The sequence below is a fragment of the Dendrobates tinctorius genome, unplaced genomic scaffold, assembly GCF_039654945.1.
Source record: "Dendrobates tinctorius isolate UK_male_01 unplaced genomic scaffold, ASM3965494v1 ptg000316l, whole genome shotgun sequence".
Taxonomy (NCBI): Eukaryota; Metazoa; Chordata; class Amphibia; order Anura; family Dendrobatidae; genus Dendrobates; species Dendrobates tinctorius.
Genome location: NW_027361983.1, coordinates 28,124 through 53,063, shown reverse-complemented (window position 1 = coordinate 53,063; position 24,940 = coordinate 28,124). Strand labels below are relative to the sequence as shown.

Genomic DNA, 24,940 nt, shown 5'->3' with positions numbered 1-24,940 from the left:
CCTCACACATGCCCAGCACTCCACATATGCGCAGCACCGCCTTCCTCACACGTGCACCACTCCACTCGTGCAGCACCTCCCTCGTCACACGTGCGCAGCACCGCTTTCCTCACACATGCCCAGCACTCCACACATGCGCAGCACCGCCTTCCTCACACGTGCACTCCACTCATGCGCAGCACCTCCCTCGTCACACGTGCGCAGCACCGCTTTCCTCACACATGCCCAGCACTCCACACATGCGCAGCACCTCCCTCGTCACGCCACGTGCGCAGCACCGCCTTCCTCACATGCGCAGTACCTCCCTCGTCGCAGCACCTCCCTCGTCACACGTGCGCAGCACTCCACACATGCGCAGCACCTCCCTCACGCCACGTGCGCAGCACCGCCTTCCTCACACATGCGCAGCACTTCCCTCGTTGCAGCAGCACCTCCCTCGTCACACGTGCGCAGCACTCCACACATGCGCAGCACCTCCCTCGTCACACGTGCGCAGCACCCCCCACATGCGCAGCACCTCCCTCGTCACACGTGCGCAGCACCCCACACATGCGCAGCACCTCCCTCGTCACACGTGCGCAGCACCTCCCTCGTCACATGTGCGCAGCAGTCCACACATGCGGCACAGATTCTGCAGGAACCTTTATTAGCTTGTGCTTGTAGTGCAGCTCCCGTCACCTGCGGGGCAGAGATTTGGTGAAGCAGGCAGTGCCCAGTACCATGAGGATACATAATATATTAATAAATTCTCTGTGCTAGTAGAAGAGCCGTCATTAACCCCCGACACCCTGTCTGCATTCTGTGCAACACAAACGCTCCCCTGAATTGTGCAAATTTGTGACTCATCCATCAGTCTTCTCCATTGGTGGAGCCGCAGCCATTGCTCACTTCTCAAGGCTTCAGGAGCTGGGTTACCTTGAGCAGACGACAAATTGTGTGATGGTGTCCGAGCCTCACATCTCTGTCTCCGCCAGGAGGTTATCCCCGATGCCGGAGGTCAGGAGAACTCTATGGGGGCCAGTACCTGAGAAATGGGGGGCAAGAGCGTGAGGAAGGGGCAGTTGCTCCAAGTATACAAAGCCAGCCCATGGGATCCTATCCCCTTGCTCTCCGCACTCTCCTCCATTACAGAATACACCCCCTCTGAGTACAGTCCTAACCCTCCACACAACATCCCCTCCCTCCATTCCTCACAATGGGTCTTGCAACCGACCCCTGAATACCACCCTATGCCTGATAGTACATCCATTCACCATAAAACCGTCTGGTCCACACCGCCCTGTCCACGCTACAGCTGTACATGAGCGCAGGTGACACTAACTTATTCTCCTCCTCTTGGACTATGCCGCCTCTCACCTATATTGCTCTTCAGTTCTTTCTCCCTGACGGGACGCTCCTTGCCGTGTTCTTCGCTCTCGTCTTCATCCTCGCCCTCCGAAAGAAGGTCCGCAATCTGCTGCTGAAGCTCCACACTGATGTTATTCTCAGACAGCACCAGAGACTTCAATGGAGTCGGATAATTCTGCACCATGTCCAATAGGATCTGCAGGAAGGACACTGTCAGATCGTCCGACCACTGACCAGTCACATGTAGACAGGAGTGGTAACAAAACCTACAGGAGACAACACAGCAGCTACAGCTTAGCACCAGGGGAATGTGCACACCACATCTCTAGGTGGTGTACTCATGTCTCTAGTGGGGCAAACTGCTCATGCCAGAGCCGGGGTATCCATTACTGGCCACAAGAAACCTGGAAATATACCTGAGCCGACTGATTGCTGAGTCCAGTCCCTTCCAAGTCCAGAACTTCCAGAGTCCGACTGGATGCCACACACACTGCCAACATGGAGGCAATGTGATCCCCTGTAACAGATACAACAGCACACTGAAGACAGCCTGAAGGATGTATGAACATGCATACAACCTCACCCCGAAGACAACAGACTGTATGACATGTATTTGGAAGTCGCCTTGCTACACTTGTAAGGAGAGCTTTAAACTAGAACAATGCGGGAAGGGAAACAAAAGACCAGAAAAAGCCATACACCTGACAAATGCTATTGAGAACTCTGCTATTAGAAGTGGAAAGGAAGAACAAAGACAAAAGAATCTAATTAATAAAAATATTGGAGAAAGAGAAACCAATCACAAACTAAAATGTTTCTATACTAATGCACAAAGCATGGGCAACAAACAAGGAGAATTGGAACTACTAACGCAGGAAAAGAAATATGATGTCACTGAAACTTGGTGGGACAATACACATGATTGGAATACAAGACTAGAAGGATACAACTTATTTGCAAGAAACAGACTTGATAAACGAGGAGGAGGTGTCGCATTGTATGTTAGAAACGCGTATATCTGCACAGAGATCCAAGCTTCAGAGACTGGGAGTTCTGTGGAAACTGTTAGGGTAAGAATACAAGGACAGAACAATGGAAAGGACACCATTGTAGGCATTTACTACAGGCCGCCTGTGCAAGCTGAAGATATGGATGAACTCTTTATGCATCAAATGGCCGAGTTCTCCAAAAAATATGACATAGTTGTCATGGGAGATTTCAACTATCCAAACATTTGTTGGGAATCTCTCTCAGGCAAAACTAACAGGTCAAGGAAATTCTTATCCTCTCTTGCTGACAACTTTATCTTCCAAAAGGTAGGGGAGAAAACAAGGGAAACTGCTACCTTGGATCTAATCCTTATAAACAGGGAGGAAATGGTTGAGGAGGTAAAAGTGGCTGGGACCCTAGGAGGTAGCGACCATGCTATTTTAGAATTTTGGATAACTAGAGGAGGAAGACCTGTGAAGACTCAGGAGGTCAAGGTTAGATTTCAGAAAGGCAGATTTTAAGGGATTCAGAAAGAGAATTGGAGGGATCCAATGGCTGACAAAAATGTCCAGGAAGGATGGAAATCTTGAAAAATGAAATTCTCATAGCACAATCGTTAGCCATTCCGAAAAGAGGGAAGAATAGGAAGCATTTAAAGAAGCCAGGATGGATGAACACAGAACTTAAGCACATGCTGAAAAGGAAGAAAAAAATGTTTATAAAATTGAAAGAGGGAGGCATATCTAAAGAAGAATATAATGCTGTCTGCAGAACCTGCAGGGCAAAAATCAGATTAGCTGAAGCTGAAAATGAATTGAGGCTTGCAAGAGATGTCAAAAGCAATAATAAAGGATTTTGGGGATATGTCAAAAGTAAAAGAAAAGTCAAAGATGCTATAGGATTTTTACAGGATGAAAATGATGAAATGGTAAGACAGGATGTTGAGAAGGCCGAACTTTTAAATTCCTGTTTTGCATCTGTTTTCTCTCAGAAAGGAAATGTAACATCAACTGTTCTTCACTGTCCTATTAAGGGAATAGAAGAATCCAGGATATCTATGAACAGAAAGATAGTGAGGAAACACTTAGCTAACCTAAATGAATTCAAGTCTCCAGGTCCAGATGAATTACACCCCAGAGTACTGAAGGAGATAGCAGAAGAAATTTTTGAACCCCTCTCCATAATCTGAAAATTCTTGGAGAACAGGAGAAGTCCCAGAAGACTGGAGAAGAGCAAATGTTTTCATCTTCAAAAAGGGGAAGAAGGTGGACCCAGGCAACTATAGGCCGGTGAGTCTGACTTCTATACCACGAAAGATCTATGAACAAATTATTAAGCAACATGTATGTCAGTACCTGGATAAAAATGAAGTGATTAAACAGAGTCAGCATGGGTTTGTAACTAATAAGTCATGTCAGACTAACTTAATTTCCTTCTATGACAGAATCACTGATTGGGTGGATCAGGGAAATGCTGTAGATATAGTATATCTTGACTTCAGCAAAGCATTTGACAAAGTATCTCACACAATCCTTATTGAAAAAATGGCTAAGTACGGAATGGACAAGGCAACTGTTAGGTGGATTCATAACTGGCTTAATGATAGGACCCAAAGAGTGGTTGTAAATGGCTGCACATCCTGTTGGAAGAATGTCTCAAGTGGGGTACCACAGGGCTCTGTCCTGGGCCCTGTATTGTTCAACATCTTTATCAACGATTTAGATGAAGGAATTGAGGGTAAACTGATTAAATCTGCTGATGACACAAAGCTAGGAGGGATAGCTAATACTAGAGAAGAGAGAAGATTCAAAAAGATATAAATAAACTGGAGTAGTGGGCAGCAACTAACAGAATGGTTTTTAACAGGGAAAAATGCAAAGTACTACATCTGGGCAATAAAAATGAAAAAGCATATATAGAATGGGAGGAATAGGGCTAAGCAACAGCACATGTGAAAAAGACTTGGGTATACTCATACAGTCATGGCAAAAAGTTTTGAGAATGACACAAATATTATATTTTCACATGATCTGTTGCCCTCTGGTTTTTATGTGTGTTTGTCAGATGTTTTTATCACATACAGAAATATAATTGCAATCATATGAGTAACAAAAGGTTATACTGACAGAATGAGTTAATGCAGCAAGTCAATATTTGCAGTGTTGACCCTTCTTCTTCAGGACCTCAGCAATTCTCCCTGGCATGCTCTCAATCAACTTCTGGATCAAATCCTGACTGATAGCAGTCCATTCTTACAAAATCAATGCTTTTATTTTGTCTGAATTTGAAGGTTTTTGTTTGTCCACCCGTCTCTTGATGGTTGACCACAAGTTCTCAATGGGATTAAGATCTGGGGTCTTTCCAGGCCATGGTCCCAAAATCTCTATGTTTTGTTCCCTGAGCCATTTAGTTATCACCTTTGCTTTATGGCAAGGTGCTCCATCATGTTGAAAAAGGCATTGTTGATCGCCAAACTGCTCTTGGACGGTTGGGAGAAGTTGCTCTTGGAGGACATTCTGATACCATTCTTTATTCATGGCTGTGTTTTTAGGCAAGACTGAGAGAGAGCCCATTCCCTTGGCTGAGAAGCCACCCCACACATGAATGGTTTCAGGATGCTTGACAGTTGGCATGAGACAAGACTGGTGGTAGCGCTCACCTGGTCTTCTCCGAATAAGCCGTTTTGCAGATGTCCCAAACAATCGAAAAGGGGATTCATCAGGGAAAATGACTTTACCCCAGTCCTCAGCAGTCCACTCCCTGTACCTCTTGCAGAATATCAGTCTGTCCATGATGTGTTTTCTGGAGAGAAGTGGCTTCTTTGCTGCCCTCCTTGAGACCAGGCCTTGCTCCAAGAGTCTCCGCCTCACAGTGCGTGCAGATGCACTCACACCTGCCTGCTGCCATTCCTGAGCAAGCTCTGCACTGCTGGTAGCCCGATCCCGCAGCTGAAACACTTTTAAGAGACGGTCCTGGCGCTTGCTGGTCTTTCTTGGGCACCCTGGAGCCTTTTTGGCAACAAGGGAACCTCTCTCCTTGAAGTTCTTGATGATGCGATAGATTGCTGACTGAGGTGCAATCTTTCTAGCTGCGATACTCTTCCCTGTTAGGCCATTTTTGTGCAGTGCAATGATGACTGCACGTGTTTCTTTAGAGATAACCATGGTTAACAGAAGAGAAACGATGATGCCAAGCACCAGCCTCCTTTTAAAGTGTCCAGTGGTGTCATTCTTACTTAATCATGACAGATTGATCTCCAGTCCTGTCCTCATCAACACCCACACTTGTGTTAATGGAGCAATCACTGAAACGATGTTAGCTGGTCCTTTTTAAGGCAGGGCTGCAATGATGTTGAAATGTGTTTTGGGGGATAAAGTTAATTTTCTAGGCAAATATTGACTTTGCAAGTAATTGCTATTAAGCTGATCACTCTTTATAACATTCTGGAGTATATGCAAATTGCCATTAGAAAAAATGAAGCAGTAGACTTTGTAAAAATTAATATTTGTGTCATTCTCAAAACTTGGGCAGGCCTCAACTGCTTTGCTAGCAGCCTTCAGATCGTCTGCATTGTTGAGTCTGGTGTCTCATCTTTCTCTTGACAATACCCCATAGATTCTCTATGGGGTTAAGGTCAGGTGAGTTTGCTGGCCAACCACGCTTAGTAATACTGTTGTTTGTAAACCAGGTATTTTTACTTTTGGCAGAGTGGGCAGGCGTCAAGTCCCGCTGGAGCATGAAAGTCTTTTTGACGGTGCGCCGATCTACGCCAAACACATCGTGTTGCATTTTGGTGCGGCCGGCACACCGTCAAAAGGACGCATGCGCCGGCAAAAGCATACCTGCGCATGGCCTGTGTACCCAATGTTAAAGATAGGGTACACAGGTCGCATGCAGCGTCATGTGCCCATAGGCGGAGCTGACTGGAGGAGGCGTGGCAGGGGTGGAGCTTCACGGCGAGCGTCCGCTGCGCCTCAAAACGCTAGTGTGAAACTAGCCTTATATGTTGATTTGCTTTAGTCGACCCTGCAAGCTCCGAAGTTACTGCTCTTATCTCGGCGAAAGGGTGAAACTGTAATTTTCTGGGACTCTTCTATGTGTTACTTGCCTGTTTTGTGGTTCAATAAAATATTGGCACACTGTTGTCTGAGAAGTATTATGCCCACGGTAAAAGGAAAGCTTGCATTTGGTGGCATGATCCTTGGTCCATGCAGTCTCGAGCCAGCGGACTAGGGCACCTGCTGAACCCTGTGTCTCCACAGCGGGGAGAAGGGGAAGAGCAAGGAAACAGGCCCCGACTGATCAAGACCGGGGATGTTCAGGGTATGGTGTAGTCAGACGTGGGGTGCATCTTCATGTGCATCCACACCAATCGTACTCCAGTCACACACAATCAGGGACTGGCTTAAGATTCCTGGGATAATGAACGCCACAGCTCCTCATCAATTAGAAAATATGGGTATCCTGCACCCGTCCCGCCCCCACTCAATCAATACTGGAATCAAAACACTGAAAGTCAAAACATTTTTATGTGACTCCATGTTGAAACTTTTCAAAGGGATTTGTGCCGAATCCTGGTGTAATCACTCAAATGAGGCGGGGTCCTAACTAGAAATAAGGGTTTATAGACAGGTCCTGTGGGAACGCATCTGGAGTTATATTCAGACCAATAAGGCGTGAAATGTTTGGGTAATGCCCAAAAGACACAGTGCATAGGAGGAGCAGAGAGAAAAAGCTCAGATGATCAATGTATGACTGAGAATACGATGGTGGCAGCAGGGAACCTGGCAGCTGATTCTGCTCCCACAGCCCATCTAATCTGGGAAGGGTCATGCGTTTTTCAGTCCTCTATTCCATTCCCCAGGTGTGACACTTCCGTCTGTGTGCAGGGCGCTCGGCGCTGCACTCATAGCTCTCCGGTCTCTCCACCTCGTTCTCTGACGGTTCCTGGGGCAATTGTCAGGCTTTGGAAACATTGTCAGGACCTGATCGAGGATGGCACCATCTTAGGGAATGACTAAGGCCGGGGTCACACTTGCGAGTGCAATGCTAGAAACTTGCGCGAGTCTCTTGCCTCAATACCCGGCACTCGGCACCGGAGTGTGCGGCTGCATGTATTTCTATGCCGCTGAAAGCTCTGGTCTGAGTGCTGGTGGCAGGGCCACGTATTGAGTCAAGAGACTCGCGCTGCAGTTGCAAGTGTGACCCCGGCCTAAGGCTGAGCAAGTTCTCGGGCAGATAGAGTGACCTGTCAGTCAGCGACTGGAGGCCGGAGAACTGAGAGTGCTGGGCCGAGCCCCCTGCATTGTGACTCCGTCACATAAGAATTGGAAAAGGGATTACTGGGGAATGGAATAAAGGATTGGAAAAAAAACCAAAGGTACCCAATGTATCTGTCTAATGTGGAGAAGAAATCCAGCTCCAGGAATCCCGTAAAAAAAAAAATAAAAAATTGAAAATTCTTAAAATCCTTCACAAACAGTATATGGCTCAAGCACCAAAGGGGAGAGTTCACTGTGGCAGACGCGTTTCACGCCCCAAGCTCTTTAGTCATTGCATACCATGTAGACCACATCCTGTCAGCTGATCATTAACAACCAATCACATATAAACCGCAGTGTGAAGATGTAACGACATACAAAATGCGGAAAATTACTGAGAAATGATGGAACCAAACATAATTACACCCAATGTGAATATGATTACAAAGAAGCAATGATTCCTAACAACCAGAAAGGCCGGGTTGTCTATTCATGCGTGGAGGAGCAGCCAGATCCACCAGGAGGTTTCTGTGGTGGTCACCGCCTCTCAGGGACTTACAGACCCTCTCTATGCCCATGACTCCACAAGCCAAGGTGTCTTCATCGTGGTACATCGAGAAGTGCTTGGAAGCCGCTGGAAAGTTGAAGATATATTTATCAGCGGCATCTGACAAGTGGCGTCTGAGTTTGGCTGGCTAGTGGTGCAGCCGACACTGGAGGTTACACACAGGCGAGCAGATCCGTGACGCGGGACGTTACACACAGGCGAGCAGATCCGTGACGCGGGACGTTACACACAGGCGAGCAGATCGATGACGCGGGACGTTACACCCAGGCGAGCAGATCCGTGACGCGGGACGTTACACACAGGCGAGCAGATCGATGACGCGGGATGTTACACACAGGCGAGCAGATCGATGACGCGGGATGTTACACACAGGCGAGCAGATCGGTGACGCGGGATGTTACACACAGGCGAGCAGATCGGTGACGCGGGACGTTACACACAGGCGAGCAGATCTGTGACGCGGGACGTTACAGGCAAGCAAATCGGTGACGCGGGACGTTACACACAGGCGAGCAGATCGATGACGCGGGACGTTACACACAGGCGAGCAGATCCGTGACGCGGGACGTTACACACAGGCGAGCAGATCCGTGACGCGGGACGTTACACACAGGCGAGCAGATCCGTGACGCGGGACGTTACACACAGGCGAGCAGATCCGTGACGCGGGACGTTACACACAGGCGAGCAGATCCGTGACGCGGGACGTTACACACAGGCGAGCAGATCGGTGACGCGGGACATTACACACAGGCGAGCAGATCGGTGACGCGGGACGTTACACACAGGCGAGCAGATCCGTGACGCGGGACGTTACACACAGGCGAGCAGATCCGTGACACGGGACGTTACACACAGGCGAGCAGATCCGTGACGCGGGACGTTACACACAGGCGAGCAGATCGGTGACGCGGGACGTTACACACAGGCGAGCAGATCGGTGACGCGGGACGTTACACACAGGCGAGCAGATCGGTGACGCGGGACGTTACACACAGGCGAGCAGATCCGTGACGCGGGACGTTACAGGCGAGCAAATCGGTGACGCGGGACGTTACACACAGGCGAGCAGATCGATGACGCGGGACGTTACACACAGGCGAGCAGATCCGTGACTCGGGACGTTACACACAGGCGAGCAGATCGGTGACGCGGGACGTTACACACAGGCGAGCAGATCCGTGACGCGGGACGTTACACACAGGCGAGCAGATCGGTGACGCGGGACGTTACAGGCGAGCAGATCCGTGACGCGGGACGTTACAGGCGAGCAGATCCGTGATGCGGGACGTTACACACAGGCGAGCAGATCCGTGACTCGGGACGTTACACACAGGCGAGCAGATCCGTGACGCGGGACGTTACACACAGGCGAGCAGATCAGTGACGCGGGACGTTACACACAGGCGAGCAGATCCGTGACGCGGGACGTTACACACAGGCGAGCAGATCGGTGACGCGGGACGTTACACACAGGCGAGCAGATCCGTGACGCGGGACGTTACACACAGGCGAGCAGATCGGTGACGCGGGACGTTACAGGCGAGCAGATCCGTGACGCGGGACGTTACACACAGGCGAGCAGATCCGTGACGCGGGACGTTACACACAGGCGAGCAGATCCGTGACGCGGGACGTTACACACAGGCGAGCAGATCCGTGACGCGGGACGTTACACACAGGCGAGCAGATCCGTGATGCGGGACGTTACAGGCGAGCAGATCCGTGACACGGGACGTTACACACAGGCGAGCAGATCGGTGACGTGGGACGTTACAGGCGAACAGATCCGTGACACGGGACGTTACACACAGGCGAGCAGATCCGTGACACGGGACGTTACACACAGGCGAGCAGATCCGTGACACGGGACGTTACACACAGGCGAGCAGATCCGTGACACGGGACGTTACACACAGGCGAGCAGATCCGTGACACGGGACGTTACACACAGGCGAGCAGATCCGTGACGCGGGACGTTACACACAGGCGAGCAGATCGGTGACGCGGGACGTTACACACAGGCGAGCAGATCGGTGACGCGGGACGTTACACACAGGCGAGCAGATCGGTGACGCGGGACGTTACAGGCGAGCAGATCCGTGACGCGGGACGTTACAAGTGAGGACATTAGTAACTTTATGATCTATCTTTTAGTGTTTGTGGAAGGTGTATAGTGTTCTCTATATGTTCACGACAGGTGCAGACCCGGTGTCCACAGGAGGAAACCACTGAATGAAGACAAGTTTCCTCTAGTTTAGTTTTCTGGTTTAGGTATAAACTTGGGGACAGACGATTGCGGAGCGTGGGCGCTTCTCTGCAGATCTGACGGGTTGTTCCGGACCTTTTTATGCTTACTATCTTTTTATAAAATAGGGATACATTTTTGTGTAACACCTTTAATCTCTGGAAATTGTGGACTAAACTGGGTCACAAAGAGAATATGATTGTGATCTTTAGAATCATCGTATCCTTTTATTTGTGTGTTGCGCTGAGCGGCCATGTCAGGGGCTCTGATCCCCATCCACCGTCAATATCCGTGTGCCCTTACGTCACATCACAGGGGATATTTCTTCTATTAACCCTTTAGTGACCGGGCCAATTTTTACCATTCTGGCCACTGTCATTTTATGAGGTTATAACTCTGTGGAAGCATGGCTAAAAGCAATGTCTGACTTTCATCTGTTCATTTTCATAGATTTTTTATTTATTACTTTTGTCAGATTTAAGTTATTTCTGTGACCATTGTGGGGTTTTCTGTCATTAAATGAAGGGTACCAACAATTTTGACCACATGTGTAACTGCACCCGGAGGATAACGTAGAGGACGTGTAAACCCCATACAGATACAACTGCACCCGGAGGACAACTGTCACGGGTGTGTCAGATGCTAGAGACATTGACACTCCTGGACCTGGGTGTTTATAGACTCCCAGTCTGCTTCAGGGAGTCGCCGGTGATATTCACATTTTCCTTTGTGAAGGCTTGGAGCTGTAGCAGTCGGCTTACTTCCTCTCTTGGTGCTGTTGGAGGACGTTTGGTGTTGCCTCTCTGAGTCTGCTCAAGCTAAGTTGCTTCCCCCTTGTTTGTCTCCCTTCTTGTCTTTAGTGTACAGTGGGGACTAACCAGTGCTTACCCCTCCCCCTTCCCTATTCAGGGCCTAGCTCTAGGGATATACAGGGCTTAGGTTCCTGTTCGGCAATTGGTGTGGAACCAATATAAGGATGGTAGGGGAGGCAGGGTGCTATTAGATCTGCCTAGGGGTCTTCACTCCCCCTTTCCCTAGCGTTTGTGCTTCCTACTGCTCTTCCTCTTGTGTTGCACTTATTCTTCCCACACTGTGCGTGACTACAACCTAGAGAACGTGACCCCCCATACAGATACAACAGTGTACTAAGGATAATGTAGAGGACGTGATGCACGTACAGATACAGCCGCATCCGAAAGACAACATGGAGGACAGTAACCCTCATACAGATACAACTGCACCCGGAGAACAACCTAGAGGACATGACTGTCACGCAACGTGTAAGAAAGGCTGAGTGCAACACTAAGCGAAAGGGAACCTTACCCTATCGTCCCTATATAGGTGCCTGACCCTGGCGATAAGCCCTGCACGAGGAAGGACAGGATATGCTAGTCAATCCCTGTCACAGGGTCCTTCTCTGGTATCACACAATCAACAGAGCAAGCGAAGAGTGAACAATTGCAAGACCTTTATTCAGGCAAAAATACGAAAAGGTCCATATTCAGTCCACCACACAAAGGATAAGATAGTCCAGAATAAGAATGCAGTCCAGTATCAGGATAAAATGTCCAGGGAAACGAGATTCCACAACTCTAGCACCAGAGGATAAAAATGGATCCTTCTCTCTGAAATGCAGCCTTTTCACCATCTTGTCTCTACCGGAACTGACTCGTCCAGCTGCCGTTCTTCCCCCCACCCCCTTCCTTGTCCAGGGGTAGTCAAACAAGTTGCCTCCCAGAGGAGAACAAAAGGCCTTAGGGATTAATGCACTACAGGGGGTCATCAAGAGACAGATACAGTGAGGCTGTAGACTTACAGTGTAATAAGAAAAACACTATGAAAATAACTGGAATTGTTAAAAATAGGAATATACAAAAAATGACATCCACATAACATATCACACCATCACAACCTCTCCCCCCCATAATAAGTGAGCACGCCATGAGGTCTACACAGACCTCTGGCCTGCTCACTTTAGTCCACATTGCTCAGTTATTTATAGTTCCTTGTACAGTGGCAGGGGTAGGTCGGCCTGGGGAACCTATGGTTCTTCTTGTCAAGACAGTCCATCGGCGTTCTGGTGTTGGCTTCCTCGCTTGTATTGGATGGAGAAGCTGTAGGGTTGTAAGGACAAGCTCCACCGCAGCAATCTTCCATTGTCCCCTGATACGCGATTCAGCCATGTGAGGGGGTTGTGGTCTGTAACAATTGTAAAGTCTCTGCCATACAAGTAGGGCTGCAATTTTTTTAGCGCCCATACGATGGCAAGGCACTCCTTTTCAATAGTGGCATAGGCAACTTCCCGATCCAGTAGTTTCCGACTGGCAAAAGCAACAGGATGTTCTTCTCCGGCGGCGTTCACTTGGCCAAGTACTGCCCCAATCCCAAAGGTGGATGCATCTGTCTGCACGAGGAACCTGCGTTTATAATCCGGGGCAGCCAAGACAGGAGCAGTGACGAGGGCAGTCTTTAACGCTGAAAAGGCATCCTCGCATGCAGGCGTCCATGTCACATTCCTAGGCATGTTCTTGCGGGTCAGGTCGGTTAGGGGCTTGGCCAAGGTGCTGAAATTAGAAACAAATTTGCGATAGTATCCAGCAGTTCCTAAAAACGCAAGTACCTGCTTTTTAGTCTGGGGTCTACACCAGTTGCTAATGGCTTCCACCTTTTCAGGCTCAGGCCTTAGTGTCCCACCCCCTACTCTATGCCCGAGGTACTGCACCTCAGCCATCCCTATTTGGCACTTATCAGGGCGAATGGTCAGTCCTGCAGTAAGGATACAGTCCAGCACTATGCCCAAGTGTTTAAGATGTTCCTCCCAGGTTGTGCTAAAAATGGCGATGTCGTCTAAGTAAGCACAGGCAAAGTCCTGACATTGTTGTAACAGTCGATCCACAAGTCTCTGGAAAGTAGCGGGGGCAGTTTTCATCCCAAAAGGCATTCCCAGGAACTCATAAAGCCCAAATGGAGTAATGAAGGCTGAGCGCTCCCGAGCGTCCTCTGTTAGGGGTATCTGCCAGTACCCCTTGCTCAAGTCTAACGTGGTCACAAATTGGGCACTGGCCAGACGATCCAATAGATCATCAATCCTGGGCATGGGATAAGCATCACTCTTGGTGGCATCATTTAGTCGTCTGTAATCAACGCAGAATCGTGTTGTACCATCCTTCTTGGGGACCAGGACGACAGGAGAGGCACAAGAACTGTGAGATGGCTGAATAACTCCCAGTTGTTTCATCTCCTCCAGTTCGTTCTTTATCATGCCTTGAACAGCCTCTGGAACCCGGTAGGCAGCCTGCTGGATGGGGCGTTGTCCGGGGGTTTCCACATGGTGACTGGTGAGAGTAGTCTTCCCCGGCTTTGAGGAGAAAGCAGCAGCCCTCGACCTTAGTACGGCGACAATATCGTCCTTTTGTATATCCGATAAATGGGAGCCCAGGGGCACTTGTTCCAGTGATCCTCCCGCTTGGGCAACCTGGAGGAGATCTGGGAGATACTCGTCGTCGGCGGTATCACTAGGGGGGTGTTAGACAGCTAGAACAGGCAGAGATCGGTCGTGGTAGTCTTTCAGCATGTTAATGTGGACGGTTTTCTGTCGTCGACCACTAGAGTCCAGGGCAATAACATAGTTAGTGTCATTAATTTTCTTGACAACCTGATAAGGGCCTTCCCACACTGCTTGAAGCTTGTTGGCAGGGGAAGCAGTAATCATGAGCACTTGCTGTCCTTCCATAAATTCCCGGTTCCTGGCATTACGGTCATACCAGGTTTTTTGTCTGGCCTGGGCCATTCACTGATGTTCTTTAGCGAAGGTAGCTAGCTGGGCGAGACGGTCTCTGAGCTCTAGAACATAGGGAACGATGGGCATTCCGGTATCTGAGATGTCTCCCTCCAAATGTTCTTTCAGAAGAGTGAGAGGCCCACGGACCTTCAGGCTAAACGGTAGTTCGAAGGGAGAGAACCCTGTGGACTCTTGGGGAACCTCCCTATAGGCGAAGAGGAGATGTGGCAGGTACTTTTCCTAGTCTTTTTCAACGTCAACAAAAGCCCTCAGCATATTTTTTAGGGTTCCATTAAAGCGTTCACATAGTCCGTTGGTCTGCGGGTGGTATGGGGTGGTGCGAATGGCTCGAACACCACAGGTATGCCATAGGGACTGGACCAGATCTGACATGAACTGAGTGCCTTGATCCGACAATATTTCACTAGGAAACCCTACCCGGGTAAAGATGGTAACAAGGGCCTCGGCTACCTTTACTGCTGTAATACTGGACAGGGCCACAGCTTCAGGATACCTAGTGGCATAATCCACCACGGTCAGGATATATTTTTTCCCTGACCTGCTGAGGTGGGCCAGAGGACCTATGATGTCGACGGCTACACGTTGAAATGGTTCCTCAATTAAGGGCAGGGATAGCAGGGGTACCTTATGTCGAGCTCCTGGATGCCGCATTCGCTGGCACACATCACAGGTGCGGCAATAATGGGCTACCGACTGCGAGACGCCCGGCCAGTAAAAACTTTGGGTGAGTCTCTTTTCAGTCCTTTTTCTCCCTTGATGCCCAGCCAAGGGGATGTCATGGGCCAGCTGAAGTAGCTGTGCCCTGTACTTCTGAGGGACAATGAGTTGCCTGGTCGTTGCGTCAGGGTTGCTCTGGTCGCTGCCCTTTGTTACACGATAATACAGTCCGTTTTCTCGAGTGAAGCCATCCCCATTATCTCCCATGTGCCCAGTTTCTGCCTTTCGCCTAAGGGCTGCTAAGGTAGTGTCACCCTCTATTTCTTTCCTAAACTCCTCTCTGTCCCAAGACTCTCCCAATGTAGTAGCAACGAAAGTATTGCTTACTGACTCTGATGCGGTTCGTGGTGGTTGCTCCCCGGTGGGGTCCGGATGACGTAGTGCTTGAAGGGCCTGTAGTCGGGTGACTGCTCCCACAAATTGGCAGTGTAACTCCTCAATGTCGTTCCCAAGGAGGATATCTGCAGGAAGTCCTCCCATAACTCCAATCCAACACAGTTTTTCTCCACAACCATAATCCAAACGCACAGAAGCCCGCTGTATATATTTGCGGGCACCGCCCGCCAGGACAATGGGAATTCCCGGACCCTGGTAAATTGCCTCGGGTCGAACCACACGGGGGTCAGCGATAGTCAAGAATGCCCCCGTGTCTCTAAATCCTGACACTTTGTATCCATCAATAAAGACATCCTGCAGGTGGCGTTGCCGTTGCTCTGAGTAGCTAAAGGACAGAGGCCGGAGTCCGTACACTCCAGGAGGGGTATCTATGGTGCCGTGGTCGGAGGTCCACTCTGGTGGGGGTGATGGTAGCTCTTCCTCAGGTGTGGTGGAATGTACAAGATGCACTGGACGAGGTGGGGCTGCCTGGAGCTCCCTCCGAATCCTGGAGGGACAGCCAGACTGCAAATGTCCAGGTTGCCCACACCCATAACACCTCCTCTCTGTGATACCCCCAGGTCGTGGTCGGAACTGTTGGGGCCTAGGATTGTGAGGCGTGATTGTCATCGGCTTGCGACTAGGTGGAAGGGCAGATATAATTGGAGGGGGACGGGGCGCGGGAGCAGGCCGTGGTTCATTGTCCAGAAGCCTCCTCCATTGCGGCCGGATAGTAAGGGCTTCATCGGCCAGGGCTGCAGCTCTATCCACGGTACACGGCGTGCGCTCCCGGACCCATTCCCGTACCTCTGCAGGGCACTTGTAAGAAATTGTTCTATAAGGAACGCCTGTATAACATCTTCCACAGTAAAGGCGTTTTCTGCTTCCAGCCATCTCCGACATGCCTCGGACATCTTATGTGCATACATCCTAAACGATCCCCCCCGTGGTGCATGGGTGGTCTCGGAACTTGGCCCTATATGAGTCTGGGGTGATAGCATGGTAATCCAGGATAGTCCGCTTTTCAATGTTATAATCCCGATTCCGCAGTGCATCAGTGGTTCGGTAAGCCTCCGCCAAGCTTCCGTTCAGGAGCCCCACTAACAAACGCATCCAGCTAGAGTGGGGCACCTCCATCACAGCACACTGCTGCTCAAAGTCTTTGAAGAACCCCTCCACATCTCCAGAAGCCTCATTAAATGGCTTAAACTCTGTCCGGGTGATCCGTACAGGCTCCCGGGTTGTTGGGGTTACACTCCACCTTGCGTTACTCCCTTTTTCAAGCTCCATTGCTTCCTGTCTCCGCTGTGCCCGGCGGGCAGCCTCCTCCTTGTACTCCTGAGAGACGCCGGGGCCCAAAACCGCCATCTCTTCTTCATACCACACCAACCACTGGCTTTTCTGGATGGGGATCCCTGTCTCCAGTGCTCGTCCTTCAGACATCTGGGAGGAGGTGGCCGGGCTAGCGCCCACCAGCAGATCGGTTAAGGCATTTTTAGTCAGTCCCTGGTAGTTCAGGCCCAGGTCTCTGGCTCTCTCCTGTAAACTGCATACAGTCCAATTTCTGTACTCACTCTGTGGGTGGTTCTCCATTGGGTGACGCTCTGTTGATCCCACCGCTGCCACCAGTTTTCACGGGGTCCTTCTCTGGTATCACACAATCAACAGAGCAAGCGAAGAGTAAACAATTCCAAGACCTTTATTCATGCAAAAATACGAAAAGGTCCATATTCAGTCCACCACACAAAGGATAAGATAGTCCAGAATAAGAATGCGGTCCAGTATCAGGATAAAATGTCCAGGGAACGAGATTCCAAAACTCTAGCACCAGAGGATAAAAATGGGTCCTTCTCTCTGAAATGCAGCCTTTTCACCATCTTGTCTCTACCGGAACTGACTCGTCCAGCTGCCGTTCTTCCCCCCACCCCCTTCCTTGTCCAGGGGTAGTCAGGAGACAGATACAGTGAGGCTGTAGACTTACAATGTAATAAGAAAAACACTATGAAAATAACTGGAATTGTTACAAATAGGAATATACAAAAAATGACATCCACATAACATATCACACCATCACAACCCCCACTACCACTAAAGACAGGTGGGATAAACAAACAATGGAAATAGCTTGAGTACACTCAGAGAGAAACACAGACGTCCTCCAAACACCAGAGCGGAAGCCAGCCGACTGCTATAGCTCCAAGCCCCAAAAGAAAAATGAAACTAACAATATCAACCACAACTTCCAGCAGGAAGCTGGAAGTTATAAACACCCCAGTCCAGGTGTGTCAACTGGAGCCGGGGGAAGATTGCCACTGGGTCCTAGAGTCAGAAGGCCCAGGAAGAAGTCTGCAAAGCAAACTGCTGAGACCTTCTGAAGTCAGATGCAGAGCGACAGTCTGCAGCCTCTGTTTTGCTTCTTAAACCCAGAAGCAAAACAGAAAAACTGCCTTTAGATCAGGCAAAGAAATTACAAATGTCCATAACAGGACACTGCTCCGCCAGGCCTATGGGCACACAGGTTGGGGTAGTGTTCAGCACTCCGGCTCGGTCTGGAGCCAAACACACAGGAGGTCTTCTCCCTCCCAACACACAGACCATGTGCCAATCGACAGCCTCCATTATATAGTCTGTTAACCACACCCAGATGTGAGGAAAGTGGGTAGCTAGACCCGCCCATCTCTCATAGCTACCCGCAACACGGTCACAGGTGCACCAAACAAACCTCTTTGTGCTTACATGCACTAGAGAAAATACTCTGGGTTACATTACAGAGAGCAGTCATCTCTGTGACACATACCTCCCATCAACTACGCAGCCATTAGCCTCCTTACACCCAATACAGATTCAACTGCATCTCTGTGACACATACCTCCCATCAGCGACGTGATGCCCATACAGATAAAACTGAACCCCGAGAAGGCCCTAGAGTACATGACCCCCATATAGATACAACTGCGTACTAAGGACAGCTTTATACTTTTTTGATCAAAACGGTGTTTACCAAGTACCCTATGTTAATTATTTAATGCACTTGCTTTTTTACTTATTTATTTTCATTCGGGTGTATGCACACATTGTTTTTTCCTTTGGTTTTGTTTGCTTTTATGGCCAGTGTGAATATGCTTTTACATCATGTACGTCATTCAAGTCTACTCCAGTTCAGTTTTTTGTTTTGTTTTTCTGTACTAAGGACAATGTAGAGGACGTGATGCTGTGAAGGGTTAATACTAAAGTCAAAGCTGAAGTTTCGTTTTGTCCATTCTCTGAAGGTTTCGTTTCTCCATTTTTGTTGCTGTAAGATAAATTTTTGTAATTGGGATGGGCTGTCATGAAACCAGACTGTTCCCATCAGGTGCAAGATAAGGGAGGCGCGGTGTAAAACTCTGAAGAATATGCCATTATACTACTTTCTATTTGGATACGGACATATATGTAGTTTCCGGTTTTCTTGCAATATTATTGGCTTACAAAGTGAAATGATGTTATTGGTAGTTGAGAACTTTGCATAATTAAGCAAAAGGTTTTAAAAGAAGTGACTAAAATAAAGGGGCTTAGTGATCTGTCTCGATCCTCCCGCACAGAGACCCCCGTCTCCGTGTGGTCATTTGAGTTGCTAGCAACACTCTGTGGAATAATTTGGACATCACTGGCTCAACCGTGAAGGGTTAATTTAGCCCTCCCTAAATAGCTACCTCGACAATGCCTGTTCAGATACAACCGTATCTGAAGGTCAACGTAGAGGACGTGTAACCCCATACAGATACAACTGCACCCGGAGGACGACGTAGAGGACGTGTAACCCCACGCAGATACAACTGTACCCGGAGGACGACGTAGAGGACGTGTAACCCCATGCAGATTCAACTGCACACGGAGGACGACGTAGAGGACGTGTAACCCCATGCAGATACAACTGCACCCGGAGGACGACGTAGAGGACGTGACACCCCATACAGATACAACTGCACCGGGAGGACGACATAGAGGACGTGTAACCCCATGCAGATTCAACTGCACACGGAGGACGACGTAGAGGACGTGTAACCCCATGCAGATACAACTGCACCCGGAGGACGACGTAGAGGACGTGACACCCCATACAGATACAACTGCACCGGGAGGACGACATAGAGGACGTGTAACCCCATGCAGATTCAACTGCACACGGAGGACGACGTAGAGGACGTGTAACCCCATGCAGATACAACTGCACCCGGAGGACGACGTAGAGGACGTGTAACCCCACGCAGATACAACTGTACCCGGAGGACGACGTAGAGGACGTGTAACCCCATGCAGATTCAACTGCACACGGAGGACGACGTAGAGGACGTGTAACCCCATGCAGATACAACTGCACCCGGAGGACGACGTAGAGGACGTGACACCCCATACAGATACAACTGTACCCGGAGGACGACGTAGAGGACGTGACACCCCATACAGATACAACTGTACCCGGAGGACGACGTAGAGGACGTGTAACCCCATACAGATACAACTGTACCCGGAGGACGACGTAGAGGACGTGTAACCCCATACAGATACAACTGCACCCGGAGGACGACGTAGAGGACGTGTAACCCCACGCAGATACAACTGTACCCGGAGGACGACGTAGAGGACGTGACACCCCATACAGATACAACTGCACCCGGAGGACGACGTAGAGGACGTGTAACCCCACGCAGATACAACTGTACCCGGAGGACGACGTAGAGGACGTGACACCCCATACAGATACAACTGTACCCAGAGGACGACGTAGAGGACGTGTAACCCCATACAGATACAACTGCACCCGGAGGACGACGTAGAGGACGTGTAACCCCATGCAGATACAACTGCACCCGGAGGACGACGTAGAGGACGTGACACCCCATACAGATACAACTGCACCCGGAGGACGACGTAGAGGACGTGTAACCCCACGCAGATACAACTGTACCCGGAGGACGACGTAGAGGACGTGACACCCCATACAGATACAACTGTACCCAGAGGACGACGTAGAGGACGTGTAACCCCATGCAGATACAACTGCACCCGGAGGACGACGTAGAGGATGTGTAACCCCCATACAGATACAACTGTACCCATAGGACGACGTAGAGGATGTGTAACCCCATACAGATACAACTGTACCCAGAGGACGACGTAGAGGACGTGACACCCCATACCGATACAACTGTACCCAGAGGACGACGTAGAGGACGTGTAACCCCACGCAGATACAACTGCACCCGGAGGACGACGTAGAGGAAGTGTAACCCCATACAGATACAACTGTACCCAGAGGACGACGTAGAGGACGTGTAACCCCATACAGATACAACTGTACCCGGAGGACGACGTAGAGGCCGTGACACCCCATACAGATACAACTGCACTCAGAGGACGACGTAGAGGATGTGTAACCCCATACAGATACAACTGCACCCGGAGGACGACGTAGAGGACGTGTAACCCCATACAGATACAACTGCACCCGAAGGACGACGTAGAGGACGTGTAACCCCATACAGATACAACTGCACCCGGAGGGCGACGTAGAGGACGTGACACCCCATACAGATACAACTGCACCCGAAGGACGACGTAGAGGACGTGTAACCCCATACAGATACAACTGCACCCGGAGGGCGACGTAGAGGACGTGACACCCCATACAGATACAACTGCACCCGAAGGACGACGTAGAGGACGTGTAACCCCATACAGATACAACTGCACCCGGAGGACAACGTAGAGGACGTGTAACCCCATACAGATACAACTGCACCCGAAGGACGACGTAGAGGACGTGTAACCCCATACAGATACAACTGCACCCAGAGGACGACGTAGAGGACGTGTAACCCCATACAGATACAACTGCACCCGAAGGACGACGTAGAGGACGTGTAACCCCATACAGATACAACTGCACCCGGAGGACGACGTAGAGGACGTGTAACCCCATACAGATACAACTGTACCCGGAGGACGACGTAGAGGACGTGACACCCCATACAGATACAACTGTACCCAGAGGACGACGTAGAGGACGTGTGACTAAGGTACAGTCAGCACTGAACAGCAAGATTCATCTCTCCAACTCACCCAGTGGATTATAATCCAGATTTAGGGTCCGGACTTGTGAACTGTGAGCCACAGCCACGGCCAGACGAGCCCAACCTGTGCAAGAAATCCCAGGGTTGGCAGAAAGAGTCAGCTCCCGAAGACCTAAAACCACAGACAGAATATGTCATCTGTACATCAATGTCCAACTATAAACCATGCAATAACATAGGACTGTGGAACCACCGAAAATATACAGAGGACGCCTCACCTGGCTTAGCCCCATCAGGGGGAAGGAGGCAGCAGATCAGGCCGATTCCTTCATCACCAAGCATGCAATCCCCAAGGTCCAGAGACAACAGAGCAGGGTGGCTGGTTAAGGCAGGGTTAAGGAGAGACAGACCAGTGTCTGTAAGGGGGTTGCCATGCAGGCTACAGAGAAGGCAGAAAATGGAAAAAATTATTAGGCGAGCTTCCTGACACTCCTCACTAGAACCTAATACTTACAAGAGGGACTGCAGGGAACGGTTCCGGTGGAGACTTTGTGCTAGCTGCTGGACCCTGGCTGTGCTGGACACGACCCCAAGGTTAAGATTCAGCTGCACCAGGGAAGGGGACTCGGATACACCCTGACACAGCCGGGTAAAGTCTCTGTCCGAGAGGTGACATCCGCGCAGGGAGAGGAGACGAACTGTGCCCTCCACCAGGCCCTCGCACACCCCCTTCACCTCTGCACTGGAGAGGGTTTCTCCTGACATCTGAATGGAGCCCGGTAACATGCTGTGTGTTCGAGGAGAACCCCACGAAGCCGATGACTGCGGGGTACCAGGAGCAAGAGTCAAACCGCCTACAGGAAGAAAAGAGTGACATTGAATCCAGCGTTATGTACAAGAAAGAAGCTGCCCGAAAAGGGCAAGATGCTCCAGAGGCCCACGTGTACATACTGCAAATTATGAGTACAGAGACCTGCAACACATTAGGAACAGACACAGGGTGTAAATGCCAGAGCGCAGGGGTGGAGGAACAAAGAAACCGCACTCCAAGAAAGACACAGAGGATGTGTGACCTCTGGACAGATACAACCACACTCCAAAGAGAACATGGAGGATGTGTGACCTCTACACAGATACAACTTCACTCCAAAGAGAACACAGAGGATGTGTGACCTCTACACAGATACAACCACACTCCAAAGACAACACGGAGGATGTGTGACCTCTACACAGATACAACTTCACTCCAAAGACAACACGGAGGATGTGTGACCTCTGGACATATACAACAACACTCCAAAGCGAACACAGAGGATGTGTGACCTCTGGACAGATACAACAACACTCCAAAGACAACACGGAGGATGTGTGACCTCTACACAGATACAACCACACTCCAAAGACAACATGGAGGATGTGTGACCTCTACACAGATACAACTTCACTCCAAAGACAACACGGAGGATGTGTGACCTCTGGACATATACAACAACACTCCAAAGCGAACACAGAGGATGTGTGACCTCTGGACAGATACAACAACACTCCAAAGACAACACGGAGGATGTGTGACCTCTACACAGATACAACTTCACTCCAAAGACAACACGGAGGATGTGTGACCTCTGGACAGATACAACCACACTGCAAAGACAACATGAAGGATGTGTGACCTCTGGACAGATAGAACCACACTGCAAAGACAACACGGAGGATGTGTGACCTCTACACAGATACAACCACACTCCAAACACAACACGGAGGATGTGTGACCTCTACACAGATACAACCACACTCCAAAGACAACACGGAGGATGTGTGACCTCTACACAGATACATCCACACTCCAAAGACAACATGGAGGATGTGTGACCTCTACACAGATACAACCACACTCCAAAGACAACACGGAGGATGTGTGACCTCTGAACAGATAAAACTTCACTCCAAAGACAACACAGAGGATGTGTGACCTCTACACAGTTACAACTTCACTCCAAAGACAACACAGAGGATATGTGACCTCTACACAGATACAACTTCACTCCAAAGACAACACAGAGGATGTGTGACCTCTACACAGATACAACTTCACTCTGAAGAAAACAAGGAGGATGTGTGACCAACAGATACAACTTTACTCCAAAGACAAAACAGAGGATGTGTGACCTCTACACAGTTACAACTTCACTCTGAAGAAAACAAGGAGGATGTGTGACCAACAGATACAACTTTACTCCAAAGACAACACAGAGGATGTGTGACCTCTACACAGATACAACTTCACTCCAAAGACAACACAGAGGATGTGTGACCTCTACACAGATACAACTTCACTCCAAAGACAACACAGAGGATGTGTGACCTCTGGACAGATACAACCACACTCCAAAGACAACACGGAGGATGTGTGACCTCTACACAGATACAACTTCACTCTGAAGAAAACAAGGAGGATGTGTGACCAACAGATACAACTTTACTCCAAAGACAACACAGAGGATGTGTGACCTCTACACAGATACAACTTTACTCCAAAGACAACACGGAGGATGTGTGACCTCTACACAGATACAACATCACTCCAAAGACAACACGGAGGATGTGTGCCCTCTGGACAGATACAACCACACTCCAAAGACAACACGGAGGATGTGTGACCTCTGGACAGATACAACTTCACTCCAAAGACAACACGGAGGATGTATGACCTCTGGACAGATACAACTTCATTCCAAAGACAACACGGAGGATGTGTGATCTCTGGACAGATACAACTTCACTCCAAAGACAACAATGAGGATGTGTGACCTCTACACAGATACAACCACACTCCAAAGACAACACGGAGGATGTGTGACCTCTGGACAGATACAACTTTACTCCAAAGACAACACGGAGGATATGTGACCTCTGGACAGATACAACTTCACTCCAAAGACAATACAGAGGATGTGTGACCTCTACACAGATACAACTTCACTCCAAAGACAACACGGAGGATGTGTGACCTCTGGACAGATACAACTTCACTCCAAAGACAACACGGAGGATGTGTGACCTCTGGACAGATACAACTTCACTCCAAAGACAACACAGAGGATGTGTGACCTCTGGACAGATACAACTTCACTAGAAAGACAACACAGAGGATGTGTGACCTCTGGACAGATACAACTTCACTCCGAAGACAACACGGAGGATGTGTGACCTCTGGACAGATACAACTTCACTACGAAGACAACACGGAGGATGTGTGACCTCTGGACAGATACAAATTCACTCCAAAGACAACACGGAGGATGTGTGACCTCTACACAGATACATTCACACTCCAAAGACAACACGGAGGATGTGTGACCTCTGGACAGATACAACCACATTACAAAGAGAAGACGGAGGATGTGTGACCTCTACACAGATACATCCACACTCCAAAGACAACGTGGAGGATGTGTGACCTCTGCACAGATACAACCACACTCCAAAGACAACGTGGAGGATGTGTGACCTCTGGACAGATACATCCACACTCCAAAGACAACACGGAGGATGTGTGACCTCTGGACAGATATATCC

General features: G+C 49.5%; 1 protein-coding gene across 2 annotated transcripts in view; it reads right to left on the bottom strand.

Moving 5' to 3' along the window:
- Positions 1 to 629: 629 nt before the first annotated feature.
- LRRC73 (leucine rich repeat containing 73) overlaps positions 630 to 24,940 on the bottom strand; it is a 48,406-nt gene continuing 24,095 nt past the window's right edge. For both annotated transcript variants that reach the window (XM_073561387.1, XM_073561388.1), the window contains exons 2-7: positions 21,876 to 22,215; positions 21,640 to 21,800; positions 21,411 to 21,533; positions 1,764 to 1,864; positions 1,357 to 1,543; positions 630 to 1,024 (exon numbers count right to left, since the gene is read on the bottom strand). In XM_073561387.1, coding sequence (XP_073417488.1) covers positions 954 to 1,024; positions 1,357 to 1,543; positions 1,764 to 1,864; positions 21,411 to 21,533; positions 21,640 to 21,800; positions 21,876 to 22,147 — 915 coding nt within the window. In that variant the 5' untranslated portion in view covers positions 22,148 to 22,215 and the 3' untranslated portion in view covers positions 630 to 953. The remainder of the gene's footprint in view (positions 1,025 to 1,356; positions 1,544 to 1,763; positions 1,865 to 21,410; positions 21,534 to 21,639; positions 21,801 to 21,875; positions 22,216 to 24,940) is intronic.